This window comes from Corvus hawaiiensis, chromosome Z (assembly GCF_020740725.1).
Source record: "Corvus hawaiiensis isolate bCorHaw1 chromosome Z, bCorHaw1.pri.cur, whole genome shotgun sequence".
NCBI lineage: Eukaryota > Metazoa > Chordata > Aves > Passeriformes > Corvidae > Corvus > Corvus hawaiiensis.
The window spans coordinates 69416742-69438752 of NC_063255.1; the positions used below are offsets into that span (position 1 = coordinate 69416742).

Below are 22011 nucleotides of genomic sequence, written 5' to 3' on the forward strand. Positions count from 1 at the left end.
TTATTTACATAGTAATTATAATTCCAACTGCGTCCATAGGCACAGGAGTAATGAGGACACACGTTTGGATGTCTAGCTGTGTAACTGGCAATGTAATTTTTTATTCGTGTTATAACCATTTTGTGAAAACAATTTTTAAACTTGGGCCGGTATGATCTGTATTTGAGCCTAACTGAGTAACCAGTGTATTCCTCTGACAAATCAGGATTCTTTGACAAATTCTTTCTTTTCAGCTTGTTTGTATTTGCAAGTGCTTATTTATTCCCAGGGACTGAATTTCTGAAGCAGGATCTCCCTGTTTCCAGGTGTAATGTCAAGTTACTAGCAATTGTGATTTTACAAGGCTGTTCCATGACTGTCATGACATTGTTTTTGATTGATGACTAAGGACAAGTAACAACAGAAATATTATCAAATAAATTATATTACCAGTTAGGGCCAGTAGCTGTGTGCAGCTATTTGTCTCACTAATTCTTCTTCTGAATAATAGTATTCTAGAGTGAGTTAATCATTAATCATACCTGCAAAATGCATCAAAGGAACCATTTTTACAGGGGTTGAGAATTTTTAGCTCTAAATAGCTGCATCAGCTTGATCTGTTGCTATTTCTAAATTATGATGGTAGACTGACAGGAATTCTTTGTATTGGGCAGGTTTATTATGATGAAGTTTAAATCAGTAACCTTTGAAGATTCACTCTTTAAGAACTGTGTGTTTGAAGACATTACTTCACTGAATACATACTTCAGGAACTGTACTTTTGTTAATACCACCTTCTACAACACAGGTATGAGAAAAAGCCTCAAATGCCCATTGATCAGCTGCATGTTCTCATCTTACATTTATAATTTCTGGATTTCTAATAAAACATAGAAGAAGTCCTTTGGTAAGGAATAATAATATATGAAAAGCAACCAGCTTGTTACAACAGAGAAGTGAAAGGATCTCACTACGAGAGATACTGCAGGCCTAATACTGACTCGGATAATAAATGATTTATTTTATTAACATAATATATTATTTATTTTTTATCTTTAATTTCAACCATCTCTGAAGAGATTCAGTCTGGAGAGAAGAAAATACATTTACTGTTTTACTGGTAGCCTTAACTACTGTATTTTTATTTAGTCCAAAAGGGACTGGTGAAATACTTTGTTCACTGTGCTTGCTGTGGCAGGGGAATCTGAGTTTAGGATTCAAACTACCTAATCTGTAATCATTCCCAATCTCCTAAGTATTTTGACAAAAATACAAATCCATATTTTCCTATGTTTAAACAGAAGACTTCTTTTTTCCCAGTTTAATAAAACATAACTGAAAGTAGAACATGGCCAACTAAGCTTGTTGGAAAGATAGGGCACTTCTTCCTGCTTTCCTGTAACTTCAGCAGTCATAATAAATAATAATAAATAGACCTAGGTTTCACAGCAAGCAATAATATTTATGTGGAAGGAAGGTATTCTTGGTTCAGGTTTATAAAGCTGGCAAGAGGAATGGAGTAAAAACAGAAATATAAGGCTAGTCCTGTGGAATGGTATTGGCAGAAGAATTAACTACATAGAGTAACTCATCCATGGACAAGCTGAAGACCATGAGGCCTTCTCAGAAACAAAAATCAGTTTAAACTGAATTCCACAGTAGTATTTCACTTAAAGGAAATCAAACCAAACTGAGCATGAGTGACAGTCTCATCAGGAAATAGAAGGCCTGATACTGAGAAGGACTGAGTCATAGAAACTCATGGACACCCAGTGCTTTTTATGCAAGACCAGGTGGTGCTGAAAGGCCTTAATGAAATACAGTTCAAGCAGGGTAAAACACAGCAATATAATTTCCTAATTCCGGCTTTAGTTGGTCCTTTCCAAGAGCTCTGCAAATTTTTCTAGTAAGATAAAAAACTATCAAAATTAAGAGCAGTAACTAGCCCCCTTTTTGCAAAGCTGTGAAAGCTCCAAGTTGTCATTAAATTGGCTTGAACTTGAAATGTTTTTAATCAAAAGTTACACATGGAGTTGGCTGTTAGCTGAAATGTTTCTTTTTCTTCTTTCCACAGATCTCGAGCAGTATAAATTTGTTGACAGTGAATTGATAAATTGCACATTTTTTCACATCAGGACAGGATGCCAGATTTCTTTTGATGATGACTACAGTGCCTACTGGATCTACTTTGTTAATTTCCTGGGAACTTTGGCGGTGTTACCAGGAAATATTGTGTCCGCTCTCCTGATGGATAGAATAGGACGGTTAACGATGCTAGGTAGGGGCTTCACTTTGATACAAAGTCAAAAGTAACATGTTCTCTTTCCAAGGAATTTGGCTCAGCGAAAGGAAAAACATTCTTTCTGCAGATATGTCATTTATGTGACATCATAAGTATGGTTTTTAAAAGCCCCCAGTTTAGAAACTGTAGGAAAAAGGGGCTCTGTAGCCACCTCTGCTACGCCACATTATCAGTCCTTGCTCTTCCATGCAGGTATTACAAGACCATTACCTAGACATTTAGAATGATATTTTGGAGCCTGATAACCATTGGTTTATCTCTGCTCTAGCTGAAAGGAAAGCAAGGTGTGCACAGGTGACCCTCAGCTAGTGGAGCAGCTCCTGGAAAGTATCAGCTGTTCTTTGTCTGTTATCTATTTTGCACAGGAACACAGTTGAAAGGTATCTCCTGTGGATTGTCTACAATGAGAGATCTGTTTTCAATTTACTTAAATAACTATGTGGTAATTCATGGTCTTAATTTTCTAGGAGAATATATAAATACAATAAAATAAATACAATGTTTTTATTATAATATATGAACATATATATATTACATATATAATATATAATTGCAAAAGATGATAAACAAAGAATAATGGGGGTAGTTTTCCTCAGACACCTTGCTTTGGGAATTCAAAAAGGCTTAATACTTTGTGATATGTTCTGATATTTGAGGAGTCATATTTTTTCCTATGTGCTCCTTCCTTCAGCATTTTTCTTTCTGACTGGCCTTATCAGTAGAGGAGGTCTCTTTGGTTCTTAGCTCAAGTATTTGGGTCACTTATTTAGCTACACTCTGTGCATAGAAATATTAGACAAAACAAAGATTATTCTTTAAATCCAACTCTAGTACATGCTTGTTTCACCTGCCTTGTACCTAGGTGGTTCCATGGTTCTTTCTGGCATCAGTTGTTTTTTCCTGTGGTTTGGGACCAGTGAATCCATGATGATAGGTATGCTGTGCCTCTACAATGGCCTCACCATCTCAGCATGGAACTCTCTAGATGTCATTACTGTGGAGCTGTATCCTACAGACAGAAGGTATGTGCAGATACACCTCCCGTAACCTCACATACTGTGTACCAGCAGAAATGGCAAATAGAAATTATTATGTATGAGCCTTGCAGAGGTAGTGCTGTTTTGAGAGGACCAAATGAATAATTTGTCCTATGAAAAGACAAGGGAAACAATGAGGGATTTGGAGTGATTTAGAATATATTTTTCATCAAATATCACCTAATCAGGAAAATACCACTAATGTAGTTTGATGTGAAAACAGAAGGTCTAACTGCTACTCTAATTTAAAACACAGCTAATGAGTAGTATTTCTGAAAACAATAATGGACTATCTCTGACTTTCCCCTAGTTCAACTGTCTATGAAGGCAGTAGTTGGTCCAAACCAGCAATACAGCTGCCTTTGTCTCTTGACTGTGAAATGGTGGGAATCAAGATAAGTATCACTCTCTGAAGCACCCTGAGCTGCTAATCAGTCTGCTATGAATTTGTATGCAGGGCCACAAGGACTGTACATTAAGTGAGCAAAATTACCTCGGGCACTGCTCTTGACTCTTCAGGGATCTTGCAGGAAATCTCAGGACAATTTTCAAGTCCTGCATTGCCACTAGAGGACATGGGTTGGGTTTTTTTCAGATACAGGGCACTTTTTAATCTTGACCTTATGTTGCTTAATGGACTGAAAGAAGAACTGATGAGTCATATTCTGTTGTATGGGAAATGCAAAAATGTAAAAGCTGCACTATCTTGAATAGCCTGGGATACTTCTTCCCTCTCAACTCCCTAAAAAAATTTATGTAAAATTGCCCAGATTTCTAACAAAGGACACCATGTCCTTTCTTTTGTTGCACTACTAATTATTATGTCATTCACTGGAAGTTTGAAATGCACTAAAAAATATTTCCAGTTTGTAAATGCATGATGCCTTGCTGGCAAGTGTAATTTTTTTGGAAAGGGGCTCCACTGTTGTCGGTGAAGAGATATGGAAAAGTGTAGACTGATTTCTCTGTTTTGCCTTCATTGCCATTTTAAAATTATATGCTTCTTCAGACAAGAAATTGTTGTCCACAGCTGTAATTATATTGAATAGCGATACCAGGCTATTTATGAATCGCAAGCACTAAGCTTTAATATTAAGTACTAGTATTTTTATTACACCTCAGGAAATTGCTCTTCTGGCAAGAATTATTGCACCATCCAAAATGCTATGATATAATTCTAATAAATATCCTGTAGAAAAGACCATCTTTTGGGTATTCCTGAATGTAGCAGCCACATATGTTCTCCTAAAATGAAATAAAGAAAAATAATTGGAAAAGTCATTGGTGTTAATGGAAAAAAATTATTACTAGGAACGATAAAAAGAATGTAACTGATATCTATCTATATATATCTATACAGACGTTAAGGCATCTTTAGTCATTGTGCTTTAACATTGTTTTTAGTAGTTTCTGCTAGCTTTGGGATTATGGCAATTTCTTACTCATCTTTTCTCTATGTAAACATCTTTTTTGATGTTTGAATGTTTGAAGCAGGAATAACTCTCTGGAAACAGAAACTTACTTGAAGCTGAGTTTTGGGGGTCTTTTTTACAACAAATCTGAGAAAAAACTTGTCTCTTTGTATTACAAGTACAAAAAGGCTGATATGTGACTCTACCTGTGCCTGGAAAGACACTGGTAACATATGCTGTAGATGAGATTTTTTCCCAGAAGTTCTGACAGTGATGGAACCATGACTGCTAGTTTTTGCCAGCTTGGTCATAAGTAAACAACCAATTCTAGATTTTTTTTTTTTAGACTTGAGCAAAGCTACTTCATGCTTTGTAGAACTTTTTGAAAATTAATACCTTCAGGGACTCAAATAACTTGCTTACCAGAATTTTTCTCTGATAAATTTTTTATCAGACTAGCATTGCCCACCTCTGACAGTCCTGTCTTTCCTTCTCAGACTCCTCTGATCTCCATAGACAGGCACAGCTTGCCAGTTTGCTAGGAATTTGCAGCTTCTGCAAGTTACTGTAGGGCTGAACAGCCTTTCTCAGCATATATGGAACACAAAGCTTCCTGATCTGTTTTTGCATATGAAATCCTTTGTACTTAAGGTGATGCTCTCTTTTGCTACAAACCTGCACCCAGAGTGAATCTGGTCCTGAAACTGGCTTCCAGTTCCTCCTGTAAAGGGAATCTAAGCACAAAATCTTTGCTCACTCTGTCAGTGTTTAATACTATTTTCTTCCTCCCTATCAGTGAAACGACCACAAATGTGCAGCAAAGAGTAGCTGGAGGCTGGGCTCAAAGAAAAGTGGATGGAAGGAGGCCAGTTCATGCTACCATGCACAAGAGCCTGGACTGGGTAGCCCCTCCTTTTCCTCCTCTTGGATACCAGCCAGTTGCTGAACTGCAGGGGCTTTGCTGGTGTTGTGCAGTATAATACAAAAGGTGTTTCATAAATCGTACTCTAGGTATTTAGGGATCATACTGGCTTTTTGCCAGGTAGGAGTGTGGTGAACAGTTTGCAATGTGCAGTCTGTGTGATACATGGCACACATTTCAGTTTCTTCTTCATCAGTTATGGTTGCTTCAAAATCTTGACAGATTTGGATTCTGTATGAAGTCACGCTCACCTACATATTTACATTTCAGTTTACTGATCCCTGGAATCGAGGTAACTACTTGGCTTGTCCTACTTTCTTGACGAGTACTTTCAAATTTTATGCTATTTTAGGTTAGCTTTTGCTTTCACATTCTTCATAAAACCTCAGTTTGTCTGTACAATTGCTATAATAAGAGATGTTAGAGGATGTACAGATTTCAAATGGTTCTCAGGTAGGTGACGAAGTAGTGTTAAAATGGCAAATGATGTTACTAATGCTGGTTATAAGTGGGTTTCTGTCTTCTAGATGACACGTATGAAGTAATAAATAATATTTTGATATAATACCATTTTTTAAACTTTTCAATACACAAATTTTAAGAGACACTCATGATGTCCAGATGTAAACTAGTGGATTTCCAATAAGCAAGTAAATTAATACAACTCCAGAATGTAAAGAACTTGTATTTTCTCTTGTTTTTTCTCTTGCATTTTACCTTATCTTCTTAATGGACTCTGCTGTCCATCAGGAGAGGACATCTGTAGGCTGAAATGTGTGACACCACCAACAATTCCAGCCACCGAGTGTTTTAGAAGAAGGAATGGGCTGAAAGCGTAATTTCAATACAGCTATAGGTGCCTAGCACTCCAGCGACATAAACCTGAAGGCGCTAAACTGAGCACCTAGAAAATATGAAATGCATACTTAAAGACCATTTAGTTAGCTTTATGTGACTTGCTCGCATCATATACAAATTCTGTGACAGGAGTAAGGATTTTGTCCTTTCTTCTGACAGCACGCCACTCTCTTAACCATGAAACTGTTTTCTCATGTTGCAGTCCCCAGTCATATTCACAGTGCACCTTCCAGTTTCAGCAGCAGATGCGGGAAACTAACTTTTTTTCACTACATTTATATTTCACCCTCAAGCCCTCTTTGTTCTCTGCATTGGCAGAGTGATGCAGGAAAAAAATATTGTGTGATGAAGTAATTATGGCTTGCATTGTAATGTGTGTGCCCAAGGGGCCTGCAGTAACACTGCACAGTTTCTCAGCTCTGCCTGTAATATAAATACGGATGGAAGAGAGTTAAAGTTCTCTGAAGAAGGAACATTAGGACATTTTTATTACTTTAAAATGCAATTTTTACTTTCACATAAATGGTAAGTATCTTCTTGTGAACTTGGGAAGCACCAGCTTTATAAGCCAAGATTCTCATCAGGGAGATGATACAACAAATCACCAAAACCTAAATAGAAAGTGGAATAGAAATAGATCATCTCCCACATAGCAAATAAATCAGATTGCATCAGATAACCAACAATTCATCATTTTGCTATGGCTGCCAGACATCTGGGTTTGAATCTTGTCCAGGAATACTTAGAATTCAAGGTGAGGTATAAAATTAAGTCATCCTGTTTTGCCTTCTTTTAATGCCTCTGAAATAAGTTCATAAGGGTTTGGCCATAATTAAGAAATATATCTCCTATCTTCAGTTCATGATATTTAATTTTTTCACTTCTTCTTGAACACTGAGGATCTATGCCCAGAGCAGTACATATTATTCACACAGTATCTTATGTCCGAGTGTGTATTGGTGTGGCTGTCAGAAGAGAAGCTTTCTGTTCTTTTGAGTCATAATACCGGTAATTGACTTACAGTAGATTTCCTCAGAGCTATTTTCTACTGCCATCCTGTGGATACGGTTCAACTGCATTTTGCTGAAATTTCATGTTAAAGTTTTTAAGGCATGACATGCTAAACCTATGCCTTGGGCAGTAGTCCAAGGAAGGAAGGCAAATTCCACAGTTTTACTTGCACACTAAGCACTATAACTGATCAGGCTATGATATGTATTTTTGTACTAATTTTTTAAGAGAATATAAAACATCTGGGCATTAGAAAACTGTAAATTTTTGGAACATTTGGAAACTCTGTTTTAATGCTTTACATATTATCAATTCTAACAAATTGTATTTGTTGTAACTTGCTGGTTTTTGTAACTGTTCTGGAAAGAAAGATAACAAATATTTGTGCCACACATTTAGTAGCACCCGGCTGCAGGACAATGAAGTTTTTAGATACTCTGTCAGCAGTGGAAAAGTGGGTCTGAAGTATTTTATGTAGGAATATAAGCACCTGGTCTAAGAAGGAACATATGTGGCAATCAGGAAACAAGCTCTTTTAATCTAAAGGCTTGGATAATCCCTCTATTTTTAACTGTTTGGACTCTTGCCATTTTTATGTGGACCTTGGATGAAAGGAAGCTAAGTATTTTTCTTTGTCACAGCTTTCTCAGCAGCAGAAGTAAAATACATTGGGGAAAATTCCTTTACAGTAACATCCAGCTTTCTCTTCATCTTGACATTTTTATAAAAGACTTCTGTATTTTTCTCCTATCAATACTAAAATCTGTATCTGGGGGGGTTTTTTAAAGACAATCCCAAACCGATTAACCAGTATTTTCTTACTGATGTGCCTGAAGGACTTAAGTGAACTCTCTACCTGAACAAAGGATTCTTGCTACTTACTACTGGTGTCCTTTGACCTGTAATGAGGATTACTTATGAAGTCAAAATGACATTTTTATGCAAATATTTGTCCAATAACTGATCAACATAAAGAAAATTGGTATATATATAAATGGCCCCATTCCCTTGTAATTTTTCACTTATTTTGTTCATGATGCTGAGATGATACATCACATAACTTTGATCATTTGCAGAACTCCTGCACTTTCTTCAAGCTGTAGCAGAGACTGTACTAATGCTGCAAAAGACTATAGTCATACATGTGTGTGATTTGCAGCATATTTATTTCCTGGCTATTTTTATTACCCTGGATTCAGGAATTCTCCTGAATTAATCATAAAAGCATGAATTAATACAGATTTTAAAGGGTTTGAATCACAAACACTTTTAAAAAAAACAAGCACTCCAAATTTGCTACCCCTAGAGCTCAACAATGGTTTGAACACCTTGTTCTGATTTTAAATACAAACACATTCAAACACAGTATTAAAACCGAAGGGTATGAAGGCGTAAGTTTGAACAGTGACAATGCTTTTCAGGTACAGGTCATAACAACAATTTACTTAAGCCTGTAAAAATCCTATTGTTCATGCCAATTATGTGCTTATTTTAGGCAAAAGAACATGCCTGAAATCTGCTTAAAGATTAAAAGATTGAACTTCTTCTGGGTTGTTCATTTTTTAATCATCAGGACAGCTAAGGGCAATAAAATGAGCTTATTTTTTCTTTCTTTTATTCATTTATAATTTGATAACACTGATGGGATTAGACTAATAATGACCCCTTATAATCAGCAAAATTCTATAAGTCCATTTACAAACAGAACTGGTTTTTCAGTGCAAAGAAATTACCTTAATTTTATTCACACAGAAGAGTTATTGCATATATTACAAAATTACTTTTAAACTCAATAAGGTAATGTTGGGTATATAACCTATAATAGATCTAAAGCACAGTGGCATCTGTAGAGACCAGAACATGAAAAGAAATGGTTCAAATTGCTCAGAAAATTATATTCAGACCACTGTCATAACTAGTTGATATAAGCAACTAACATCTGTGAAACAGCTTACCTTTATAAGGTAGGATAAACCAACACTAAATGTAAGTAAAACATCCCATATGTTTTGTGCTTTTCCAAAGATTTCCTGCCTGTATCTGTCCAAATTTGTTTTAGATGGATCTATGTATTCTTTGGGGAGTTCCGGTACCTCTGAATGTACTGAGGCTGTTGACGACTATGTTTCTAATTTCTCTATGTTTTTTTTCTGTTACTGTTATTTGGACTTAAGTTTGATTTTACATCAGCATTGGCAACTGAGAAAATCATATTTATGTGTGCAGACACTGATCACAGCCAATCACCACCATAACTTTACAAATACTCTCTGTGCATAAGTAAGGCTGACATTAGAACCATTCTGACTCTCTACCTTTCCTTCTTCCCTTGAGTTCTTCAGAATAGTTGCAATCTCGTGTTATTCTATCATGTAAACTCAGTTTTCCAGTCCAGTTGTGTTGCCTTTAACCTCTTTCTACCTGCTTGCAATACAGTCTGTTTTAACAAAGTCCTTCCTTTTCATGAACCTCCCTCCTACCTGCATGCTTTGTGCAGCCCTTCAGAAGGACCTTGACAGGTTGGAGAGATGAACAGAAGAACCATCTGAAATTCAGCAAAGGCAAATGCAGGGTCCAGCACCTGGGGAAGAACAACCAATACAAGCTGGGGCTGACCTTCTGGACTAAGATGACCCTGTTTGAACTGTGAGGTTGGACCAGGTGACTTGCTGTGGCCCCTTTGAAACTTACCCATTCTGTGATTTTGTGAACCCCACAAGATTTGTCAGTCTGGAGCTCCTTCTGTCTCAGTAGCGACCCCCCATCCTGGGTCATCTTCCTCCAGATTTTCTGGGCTTTATCTATCCCTGTAGCACAAATGTTTCCATACTGGAGATTTGCTTGTTTTCTTATAGGCTTTGGAAGTTCACCCCAGTAGGATGGCTCTTCTATGCTTCCTTCAGTGTATCTCATGCTCCTCCTTCAGACCCATTCGTCCAAAGGTCATGCTTAGAATGGGCATGTTTTAACTTGCTTGTTTCTCCTCTGAGGAAGGTATTTTCAAGGAGTTGCTGCAAATGTTTCTCTGTCAGAAATCATCACAGGCAACATGTCCCAAAATTTCCTCATCTGCTGCGCTCAGCACTGTGATCTCTGGAAGCCCTCGAGGGTATGGACTGCTGGAGGGCAGAACATGTCATTTTCAAAACTGCTACCTCCAGGATGTGCATGTATTTTGTAAAAGTACTGCAGATTCAATCAAATATAGATTAAAAAAGCAAATAAGGACTTCGAACATGTAAGAGACATATCTAGGTCTCATCTGAGCATAGGATTTCTTCCTTTCCCTCACAGAGAATTCAGAAGAATAAGCAGAGTTCTTTTTAAGTCACTCAGATCACTAGCATTTCTCTTAATTACTGTCATTTAGACTAGGTCTTGTAATTGCAGCACAAGCAAGACATATTTTGTTCTGAAAATCAGAACAACTAACTTCTTGATTTTTTTTATTTTATCCCAGCAAACACAGTCTGAGCTCCTCATAGACCTTCTCTCTTTAATTTCTAAGAGAGTTGAGAAAGGTTACAGATTCTACCATTATATAGATATCTTTGTTAGGAAACTTTTGGTAACGCAAGTTTATTCCTGCATCTATGAATCATACGGTCATGTCAAAACACAATTTAAATTATAGCAGGTTGCATAATACATCTACGCAAAGGTTACAAAATAATTAAAATACTTCAGACTACTAAAATCGCATCACTGCAATGCCAGACTCCACCTGAATTACCTGTGTCATACTTTCTTTCTGTTGGCAATCTATTTCCTTTTTCTTTTGTCCAAAGTTTCTCAGATGTCTCTTTCACCCAACATGATTTTATATACTCTATCTTCTTCACCTCTAAGAGATAAACATTCATTAATATTGGAGGTCTCATTAGACTTTTGAAAAAGTACTGGTTCAACATGTGTACCACCTGTAAGAAATCCATTTTTATTCAGTACCCTAGGATGATCGTCCTTTAATTCTGATGATTTTCACAGATGACAAAGCCGTTCTCTTTCAAGAGCTACTTGCCCTGTTCACTCTCCTAATGTAGCAATATAAGGCTCAATGAATTTCCATCTGTAAATTCCATGTTCAACTCTAGAGGTGCAAACTCTAGTTCAGTCATTCATTTCACATTTTGATCCCTGAGGCAGAAGAATGAATTGCCTCAATGAAATACTGTAGCAGCTGAGATTTAATTTCTCATTATAAAGAAGAGCACAGAATATAGGCACAGAATCCTTACTGGCATAAATTTTGTTTAAGATATTGGGGCTGTACTGATTTATTCCCACTGAGAATGTCTCAAAGGCTTTACTCTTTCACATGTATTTTAACTTTCTTCTGTTTTCTCTTCTAGGGCAACGGGCTTTGGCTTTTTGAATGCACTATGCAAAGCTGCAGCTGTACTTGGAAACCTAATATTCGGTTCCCTTGTTGGTATCACCAAAGCAATCCCTATTCTCCTTGCTTCTACTGTTCTAGTATGTGGAGGTCTGGTAGGACTTCGGCTTCCTGATACAAGAACCCAGGTGTTGATGTAACTGGAAAAAACATTTACTATTTATTTCCTTCTTTGTACAAATGTCAACTCTCCTGACTGATGGTGCAAAGGCTTCAGATTCTCAACACACGGTAGAGTGCTCAAATGTCAGAAATCAAACTCAAAAATTATTTTGGAGTAGCAGAGATTTAACAACCTCTGTATGAAAGTTTTAAATTTCACTTTTATTTGCTTGCGTACCTTGCTATTCAAACCCATTTCACTTCAAAGTGCAAAGCTACCTCTTTAAAATAGTTTTGGTGACACATCCAGGAAGGTAAAAACCATACTGATTATTAGATATTTAAAATGCAAGAAGTCAGATTATTTCAAAAACACACGCTAGATTTGGCCATGGCAAAATTGTGAGCTTTTGTAACACTACAGACATGCAAGTCAATTACTTATCGGTATTGGTGCAGGGAATGTTAATGTATCAATGCATGCAGCATTTATCAGGAAACTCTACTGACTGCATCAGTACTGGGAACAGTGACCTTCTGCAGCTGTGCTTAGGTGGTAAAAACTAGTGGCAATGACTCTTTCTTGGGAAACATTTTTAGGCAGATTCAATCTAAGTAAAGATTACCAAGCACACCCCATACTGGCTGAGGAGAAGGCAACAGCTACTGCAGGGAATTTAAAAGTCCATAAGGGTATGCAGCAGAGAGAATAACAAAATTAACATTTTCACTTTTTGCTGCTGATCCTCCAGAAAAAATTTTTTTATTCTCACTTGTGGCATCTGGAATATTTTTTCCATCTAAAACAGTGAATTTGTCTCATTCCAGGAGTGAATGAATGCAAATTGTTTTGCTGTTGTAAGTCTGAATAAAGGAAAAATCAGGCCATTGAACTATATGATAACTAAGATACTTTCAGAGGTTTATTTGGAATTTACATATGTAAACACCTTAGTTTTTTTCATAGTTTCTACAGTTCTTAATATAACCATTTTCTCAGCTAATTTTTAATAGCTCCAGAGATGTCTGACCACTTAATATTTTCAAATATCTCTTTGAAAGGCCATTAAGAAATAAGCCATAGCAAGGCTGCAGGGGAATGGTAATGTTTTTATTGGACCAAGTGCATAGATTAAGAGCAAATGGTAGTAAATACATTCCTTCTATGCTGTGGACAGTTCTGACTACTGTGAAGTTCCCCATCAGTTCTAATGCTATGCAAAAGGTTATGGGATCAGCATTAAAAATTTAATACAGATACAGTTATAAAATTATTTTTATAAGAAAAGAGGCAGATCCTCTGGTGACAGAAACTGGCATTGCTTTCAGTGAAGCTAAGACAACTTGTATCAGCTGATGAACTATCTGCAGTTTTCAAGTGTCAAATAACAAATTTGCTATAAAATATACGGAAAAGTTTATGCAGTATTTTTCTTCTAATTATGTCTGACAGCATTTAGTAGGTAGATGAACCATTGCCAAGGAACCAAGCTTTCAGATAAGGTCATAGTTTAGTAAGCTAGGGTTTTTTTCATTAGTCCTTCTCTTGCTCTTAGACATGAACTTAGATCTGGGTAGCAATATCTGGCACTGCATTCTTTATCAGTCATCATCTTTATCATATTAATAGAGTCAGTAAAAGTCTACATAAGATCACTCAACACATTTATAGTTCACTGTTTAATCTATTGATTCTGGAAGTGATATTTTCAGTTACTAACAAATGCCTCTGCTACACATTGTAGCACAAAAAAAAATTAGCCCAAGATATTGTTTTCTGCTATGAAATGAGAAAAGTGTCAGAATTAAAAGAGCAGGAGTATGGAAAACTAGGGGGCATTATTTTGATGTTGATAATTTAAATATGCTATAGTAAGGAAGTGTGTTTATTTTGGAATGTTAAGATCAAGATATGTGAGATGAAATATTTTATGTTTAAATCTGACGTAGACATGTCTCTTAAATTTCTAAACTATGCTAATAAATGAGAAAGAATTATTTTTTTCACAAAGTTCTAGGTTAAGAACAAAATTCTGGCCCTAGTTTTGCATCTGTGGCTTTTGTCCACTAGTCATAGCCTTAATATTATTTTAAGGCTGTTTCTTGCAATTAGTATTATATTTGAGCCCTGTTTCTCTGTGCCACTCCTTAGTACCACATGTTTAACTCCTTGCATGTACTGCACAACTTTTTTTGAAATCTGAAGCCTCTGTACATATTTGGAGTCAACATCAACAACAATGGTAAAATATTGCTTTGTGTTGCTATGCACTGTCCTCTTGCAGTAGTATATTCTGTCCATCTCTGCATGTAATTCCCATAACACTCAGATACAGCACTTCATAGCATCTGACCAGCTTGAAGGAAATGGGTCACAGAAAAATAAGATTCAGCTTTTGAGGGCTATGATTCAAGTTTAACACTCTAAAATCTCATGACATGTAAAACTATGTTGATTTCAATGTTGGTTTTATTGCAAATCCTGACTATGTCATAAGTCTGTGATTAAGTCTGGATGAAATGGAATATAACAACAGGAATTAATAGAGATTTTTAATAATGGAACTACAGGGATATTGCATGGTCCAGAATTAAAATGATCTAAGGTAGAAAAAAGAAAAAGGAATAATGGATAGGAATTGGATGAATAAGTAAATGAAAGAGATGAACAAAGAGAAAACCCAAGAACAATTCCAACATATGAAACAAAATTTTAAATCAGAATTTCTCTGGATGGTGAGCTAGTTGGCTCAACAGATTTGAACTAGTGTGCAGGCCAGCATCAAAGTTGATGGAATAATCAATAGTTTTTGCTTGAGCGCAATAAAATTTATCTCATAAAGACAAAAAAGTGAATGCAATTTCATGCTATGAGTAACTTGGTAAGATAGGTGAAATACACAGACTGGAACAGAAATCTGTAGGGATCTGGACACAAATGTTACTCACATTGCAAGCAAAATAATTTGGTCTTCAGCAAATCTGTCTTTTCTCGCAGCCTCCAAAGCAATCACAGGTAATAAATACTGGACGGAAGGACCTGCACTTCCTTTCTATGTCTATTAACTTATATGTCACACAAAGAATCGCTTAATGGCCTGGTTAGATTCCTAATACATCAGAGAGAAACAAACTTGATAGCATTTGTGTATCACCGTTATAAAACATACGTAATCAAAACTGCTTATTTGTCTGTTTTGGTCACAGAACTGACTGACTACTAACTAGAAATTCCTGTCAGTTTAAACTGAAGTAGGACATAATGTCTAGGAATTTTCTATGCAGCTGAAAAGCTCATCCCAACAGCAGCAATGTCAAAAAGTACAATGGCCCCTGAAAACATAGAAGAGTCACAGCATTTAGAATGCTGTTAACCATGACGGTCAACAATTTTGAAATCTGGAAACTATCCACAAAAGAGACCACATTTTCATTTTTGGCAAGGAAATTTTATTTGAATTAGTTTTACTCCTTACAGGTTGTCTAATAGTAGAACTTGACTTAGCAGACTCTAAAGTCTTGAAAGCATCTTATTTATCCTGTTAGCATGTTTTAACCAGATTGGTTATACCCCTGCTAGCACCCTGTTGCTTGGAAGCATGTGCTACAACCTTTGGCAACCATTGTACTGGTTGTTGAGTACAGGCTCCTAGAGAGGGAACTAGGAATAGGTGTTCACGGTGGAGTGCTGAACAGGATTGATAATGAATGACGTACTGGGAAACCTTCTCCCTCTATGCTTGATTTTAACCAGTTCCCTTACAGAGTTGTGTACTACAAAAGTTGCGTACCACTAAAAAAGTTAGCCCTCCTTCCTGATGGCTCCAGTAGTCTCCTCCTTTATCATCATGGGGATATGGGTCAAAGTTAAGGTTGCTAACTCAAGCTCTGCTTGCTTTCTCTTCCTACCATTCCATTCATTCCATCCCAAATTACTTTTCTTACTAGGGGACAAACCTAAAAGAAAGTCAAACCTCCAAAACTCTCTCACCTTGCTTCTGACTTCCCAGTAACATTCAGTAAAAAGTTTTGTTGCATATCTTTTGCAATTTGGTTATAACTTTTTAAAACAATATGGAAAGCAACTTTAGAAGTCCTTCTGTGAATCTCACCTTTTGAGACAGCCAGACTCCACACTTCCCTATATAACAAGAAGGCTGGCCTAATACAAGGAGATTAGGTCTCCTCTCAGAATGGCCCCTATTGGCCTCCTGATGAGAGTACAGATTTGAGGGAGTCTTCTTGTCTGTGCACCTAGCTCAGCTCCATTTGGAAGAAATTATATTCTGTATTCTTTTTTTTTCTTTTTTCTACCACTGTGGAGCCTTATCTTTGTGTTGTGCCTCCTCTTGAGGCATAACTGTGGATACCAATTCTCAGCAAAGTAATATAGTCCTCAGTCCCTCAGATGGACAGCCTCTATGTGCTAGGTTTTAACTCTCTTCCCCATTTTGAGTTTTAAATTAATCTTCATTAGCCAGAGAAAGATGTTTACATCCAGTCGCACCTCTCTACCTAAACAAGATGGTATCACACTAATACAACCTACAAGCCATGTTTCCTGTTTAATAACCTGGAAATGCAATTGAAATTTCAATCACAATGTTAAAAAATGAATCCTTGCATTCAGGGGGTCAAAGACACAAGAAGTGAAAACAGAAATTCTCCACTTCCTCTGGTGTTTTGAAAGAAAACACATGTTCAGTAATCATATTCCAGAAGAAAACACATCTGAGAGACTGCTTTTCTGTATTTCCTGCCTCCTTGTTCATTAAACTTACTGTAAAATATTAGGTATTTTCCTGCATTAGTACTTTCAAATGCTGCTAGTTGAGCAAACACAGCATGAAAATACAGACTTTTGCTTGCTCTTTCAAGGTAAGACAAGGATCAGGTGAAGATGTGGAATTAGATGAGACATGTTAGCCAGAAAATCTGGAACTCAGTTCAAAAGCTGAATTAAATGGAAAGCATCAATTTATAATGCTACTTTCAGATCTCCCTTACCTTCATTTAACCTCACCCAGTCTACAACCAATCCATGTGCTGCTATCAGCCTCATTTGCTTTCTTCTAATAATTTCAATAAGTGTTGCAAAATATATTTGGATTCACTATCACAATCTGCATTTTTATATTTTTGTAGAGGTAAATTTCCTATTTCTTCCTGCAAAAGAAGGATCCTTCAATAGTCCCACTCTAGATGTATAAGATTGTTACATACAGCTTCATCAACATTTAGGACCTTTTTTTAACGCAGTGACTTAGCATGTCAAAAGCAGAAAAACGATAAATTGGGCATGATCGATATACTTTTCTTATTAAATATTTTGTTGAATTATCTACAAAGATGCTGGCCTGTAATATGGAGTTCTGGGCCTTTGAATACATCCTGTGCAACTTAAAATGAACAAAGCAGTAATTTTCAGCAGTCTCCTCCCACAACATACACGAGTTACATTTAATAGGACCAAAACACTTAGGGAAAAGTACAGTGCTTTCTAGGGTAAACAATCTATTCTCTTGGACAAAGGTCTAGAACATATCGCTCGCTTCGGACCAGTACACAGTCTGATAACCAAAGATTGGAGATTACTTAACAACAAAATTATTTGGGTGAGGATGACCTGACACAAAGGTATTGTTCTTTCCACCCAGGGTATTCATGAATGTAGACTTTAATGCCACATAACCAAGATGATTTGTAGAGACCTTGCCCCTACTCTGGCCATCAACACATCTGAGTTGTAGCCAGACACATCAGTCCACAAGTGAGAGAGAAAGTGAGAGAGAAAAAGAGCTGGCAGGCACTTTCAGCACTCTCTGCACAGCTAGCCACCTAAGCTCATTTCGCTTGGATCCTAAGGATCTGGTTTTTTGCTTAGCTTTCTACTTTCTAATTTTGGACATCTACCACTTGCCATTCAGTTTTCACCAGCAGTCGTGACCAAGCAAGCTGAAACTCCTTAATGCTAAAGGGCAGCACTCACACCTCATTGCAAGCACAGTACTCTGCAAGAGTCCAGTGTCGTGTGTTGTTTCAGTTTCATTTGTTGTCAAGAGATAAAGTTGTCAGCTAGCATTTCTCTTGTACAATTCTGCATGTATTCTTATCTATAAGACATGCCTTCTATCCTCTTAATGTCTGCCTTGTATGATCATATGTATGCCCATCCCCCACTGGTTATGTGATAAAAATAATTTGTGAATCTTACTTAGGTCTGTCTTACCCAGTTAAAAGGTGATCCTTCAAAAGAAGAAGGTTGGGAAAAATAATGAAGTGGAATCAAATTAAATGAAAACTATGAAGAGGAATAACTCAAGATGTAGGCTTCAAGTATTGTATTTTTTCAGATGTTTTCTTCAAATCCTAGCCTGAAGCTATATAATATTGTATATTGTAAAGAACTATTACACAGTTAGAAGTGAACACATATGCAGACATATGTGGGTGAGTATACACACATATGTACACACTCACCTCCCTATAACACAGGTAGATGTTAAATTTACAAAACATGTTCTCATCTCTTTCTCTGTGACAGTATTACTGTCTTCATTGTGCATTATGCTTTGAACACAAATAACATCCTGCTCCATTCCTTGTGCAGAAACCTTCACTTATTCATGTGCAAAATTGTTGGGATGCCAAGAGTCATCTCAACTGGCCGTTAGCTTCCAGTCATTGGAAGGGGATTCCTAAAATTGTCTGAAAAATGAGCTTTGATTTAGCTGTTGCCTTTCTCCGCCTGCCCACCCCACCCTCCTGCCCCATCACACTGTGCCAAACAGCAAAGCAGCACATCGTGCAAAGGCACTGGTGTTCTAGTGACTAGGAGACACAGCACTCTCAGATACATAAACTCCTAAAAGCTATGAATTTTGTCTTATTCAACCAAAAGGCCTTCAAAATGGTCCATGGGGATATCAACATGCTAACTTCTGTGTAATGTATGAGAAAATGTCTGTGATTTTCTGTATTGTATGTTTTTTCATTGTTTCTGCATATATGGCTGCTGTTGTTCTAGTGATGTGGTTAAAGAATTATTTGCTACTGTTCTTATGAGCAATTTTTGACCAGCCTGAAACAGACCCATTGCCAGGGTGTTTTACAATTAATGACTAACACCCATGAAGATCTTCTACAGTAATTAGTGTCATATAAAGACATGGATACTATAAATCAAGCGAATCCAAGGTGAAAATATCAGCATATACCCACAGACCAGTGACAGTGGAAAGAGCTCTTCCAAAAGCTCTGGCATCTGCTACATTTCTTCTTTGCTCTTTGCCGGATGTTCACTCTTTGCAGTATTCTTCCTCTGGTAGGGGACATGCATTCATGCTACAGAAGTAAGAAAGCAGAAGAAAGGGCGTATTCCTTCCACAGGAAGGAATGTATATTTGCTATAGGAAAGCCAGCTCTATAATAAGATTAAAACAAACAAACCGACCAACCCAAGCAGCTTGCTATTCTTTTTTTATCCCCAGGTCTTCTATGAGTCGATAAACTAAATACCACTGCATACCAAACCTGTGGGAGGAGACTAAGAAAGGGTAGCAAAGCTTACATGATAGTTCTTTTGGAAACGAGGAGATCTTTCCAGGGGGAAAACATACTCAGTGAGTGAAACCATAGCATATAGTTTCCAATTGTGATCACCAACAGGCAGTTTTAAGTAGAAAATTGTTATTCAGGTCTATAGTAGCAGTATATAATGCTACCTTTTATATGGAAATGTGTAAAAATTGGTTAAAACCAATAGCTTGGAAGAAAAAGGAGAAAATATGAAAAGCTACTTAAAAAACATGACCTCCCATCATCTCTTTTTTACAAACCTTTTAGTGCTTTCCTGTTTCTTCCTGCTACCAATCCATCCTGATATTGTGACTGACTTCTTCAGTGCCTCACTAACGAAATGAAAGGTTTTATTGATATTTGCAACAAAAATTGAGAGCAGGCATGAAATTAGCACTGTAGGAAAGCTAGCTCATATATAAGAATTTTTAAAATGCCCTAAGCTGCTAGTGTCTGCCTGCATTTACTGTCCTCCAAGTGGTTTAGGATCTTACGAAGTGTTACATGAAAGAAGCTTTGTGTGTGTAAACTGATCCTTGTTTAAATCAGTGAAGCATTTTTTTAGGATCAGGACCCCAGCTTTGTCTTTCAAAAATATGAAGTCTGTGACTGTGTATACTGCCATGTTGGAATTGCTATTGTGAAAGAAATGTGTTCTTTCAGCCCTTTTTTTAACATGAATAATTTTAGCCTGGCTTTTCTTATGCATGTAATGTTTTGCAAACATTAAAAGGATTTTATAGCAATGCTGCAAGCCAACTGAATCAACTGGCAGCTTATTTTAATCTTTTTCTATAGGGTATTGTATTAAAAACCCCAATTAAGCCTTTTGGAAAAATGCTGTATTACGTTCAGCTGCACAACACTGTGACAACCAAATTGTATCTCATATTTGGCATCAAACATATGTAGGAATCTACTATATAAAATTAGATGGCTGTTTAAGTGGGCAGTTTCCATTGCAGTGTAATGACATGTGCAGAAGTCAAGTATCAAGGATGAGGTACAGGAAGTAGAGCTCTTGGCCCTCACTGCAACTTATTGGTATTGTAAGGTTACTGATTTTCTTAAAAACTTGTTAGGTTTTTGCTTTCACTGCAATTTATTGGCATTGTCAGGTTACTGATCTTAAAAACCTGACAGCATTTTCTAATGCTAAGCAACAGAAGGAAAACATGTATTCCTTCCTAGTTTTTTGTGGTTATTTTCTGTTCCCAGTTTTTACTTCTAAACTTTCACTCAAATTTCCAACTGCTCTGGGCCAACTGGGCATACAATTTTTCAAACAGTCTTCAGTGTACAAACATACAGGTATGTTAGTGGGCATATGTTGTCAATAAAATCATAACCATTTCTGACAATCTCCATTTCTCAATGCAAGGTAACATGTACATATTGTATATACGGGTAACAAGCTACTTTAAAGTTGAATTGCCATCTGAACATGGGAAATTGACTTCAGATCTGCTAATCTGCATCAAGATCTTGGCAATGGTCCTGACCTCTCTGTTTCTTTCTTTCTTTGTTTCCTTTACTGCTGTGTGCACCTGGAAAGCAGGTTACAGTCATCACTATTGTATATATGTGTTTGCATGTGTGTGCCTTGATAAATTCTCTTTTTTTGGAGTTCTGAATTTTTCATTTCAAGTCCAGCTGGTACAATTGTGAACTCATTTTTTCCAGTATCCTCCTCTGTGTCAAATTGCCAGCTTCCAAAATGTTTGACCAAGTGTTTTGATTAAGTTCTCTGAGGAAAGCTGTCTGTATATTTGTGAAAGGGCATGCTCTGTGTGGGATGACTGTGTACAGTATAAATCTATAAAATGTGGAAGTGTTTATAAATTTATCTGCAAAATATTTATCATCTGTGTAACAAATGCAAAGTTATTTAGTGTACATCAGATTAATAAATGGGGATGATTTTTTGCTCTGCTGTATTAAAATAAAGATATGTTCTCTGCAATGAATACATACCAGGTGTGATGATAGCCAGAATACTATTATTCTTTATTCACATGATACTACACTACCCACTATACAAAAAAACAGTTGTTTTACCTTTGTTAGTTATTTTACAAAGGTTCTCTATGCAACTCATCTTTAGTGCCTGTAATAGAAGTTGAACATGTAGTAAAAGTAAACATGGAACAAGTTAATAAAGTTAAATAGGTTTAAATGACTGTAAAAAAAAGTAGAGTAAAAGTTACTATGGTTCTTTAGTTAACCATCTGGGATTCATATTTTTATGGTACTTAACTAGACAAAATAGACACCTGGCCTTTCAGGACATAACTGCATTCATTGTAGGAGTACATTATCAACCAAAGGGTCTAGTCTAACTCTATGTGAAAAACATACTGCTGCAAAATATAATGATCCATAAATCTGAAAGGCCAGGGGAAATTTATACAATA

At 36.6% G+C, this 22011-nt stretch overlaps 1 protein-coding gene across 1 annotated transcript in view; it reads left to right on the forward strand.

Moving 5' to 3' along the window:
• Nucleotides 1-21568, forward strand: part of SV2C (synaptic vesicle glycoprotein 2C) — a 117077-nt gene extending 95509 nt beyond the window's left edge. Inside the window, exons 10-13 of the mRNA XM_048291363.1 lie at nt 654-787; nt 2054-2257; nt 3144-3303; nt 11874-21568. Of these exons, the coding sequence (XP_048147320.1) occupies nt 654-787; nt 2054-2257; nt 3144-3303; nt 11874-12057 (682 nt within the window). The 3' untranslated portion in view covers nt 12058-21568. The remainder of the gene's footprint in view (nt 1-653; nt 788-2053; nt 2258-3143; nt 3304-11873) is intronic.
• The last annotated feature ends 443 nt before the right edge of the window (nt 21569-22011 follow it).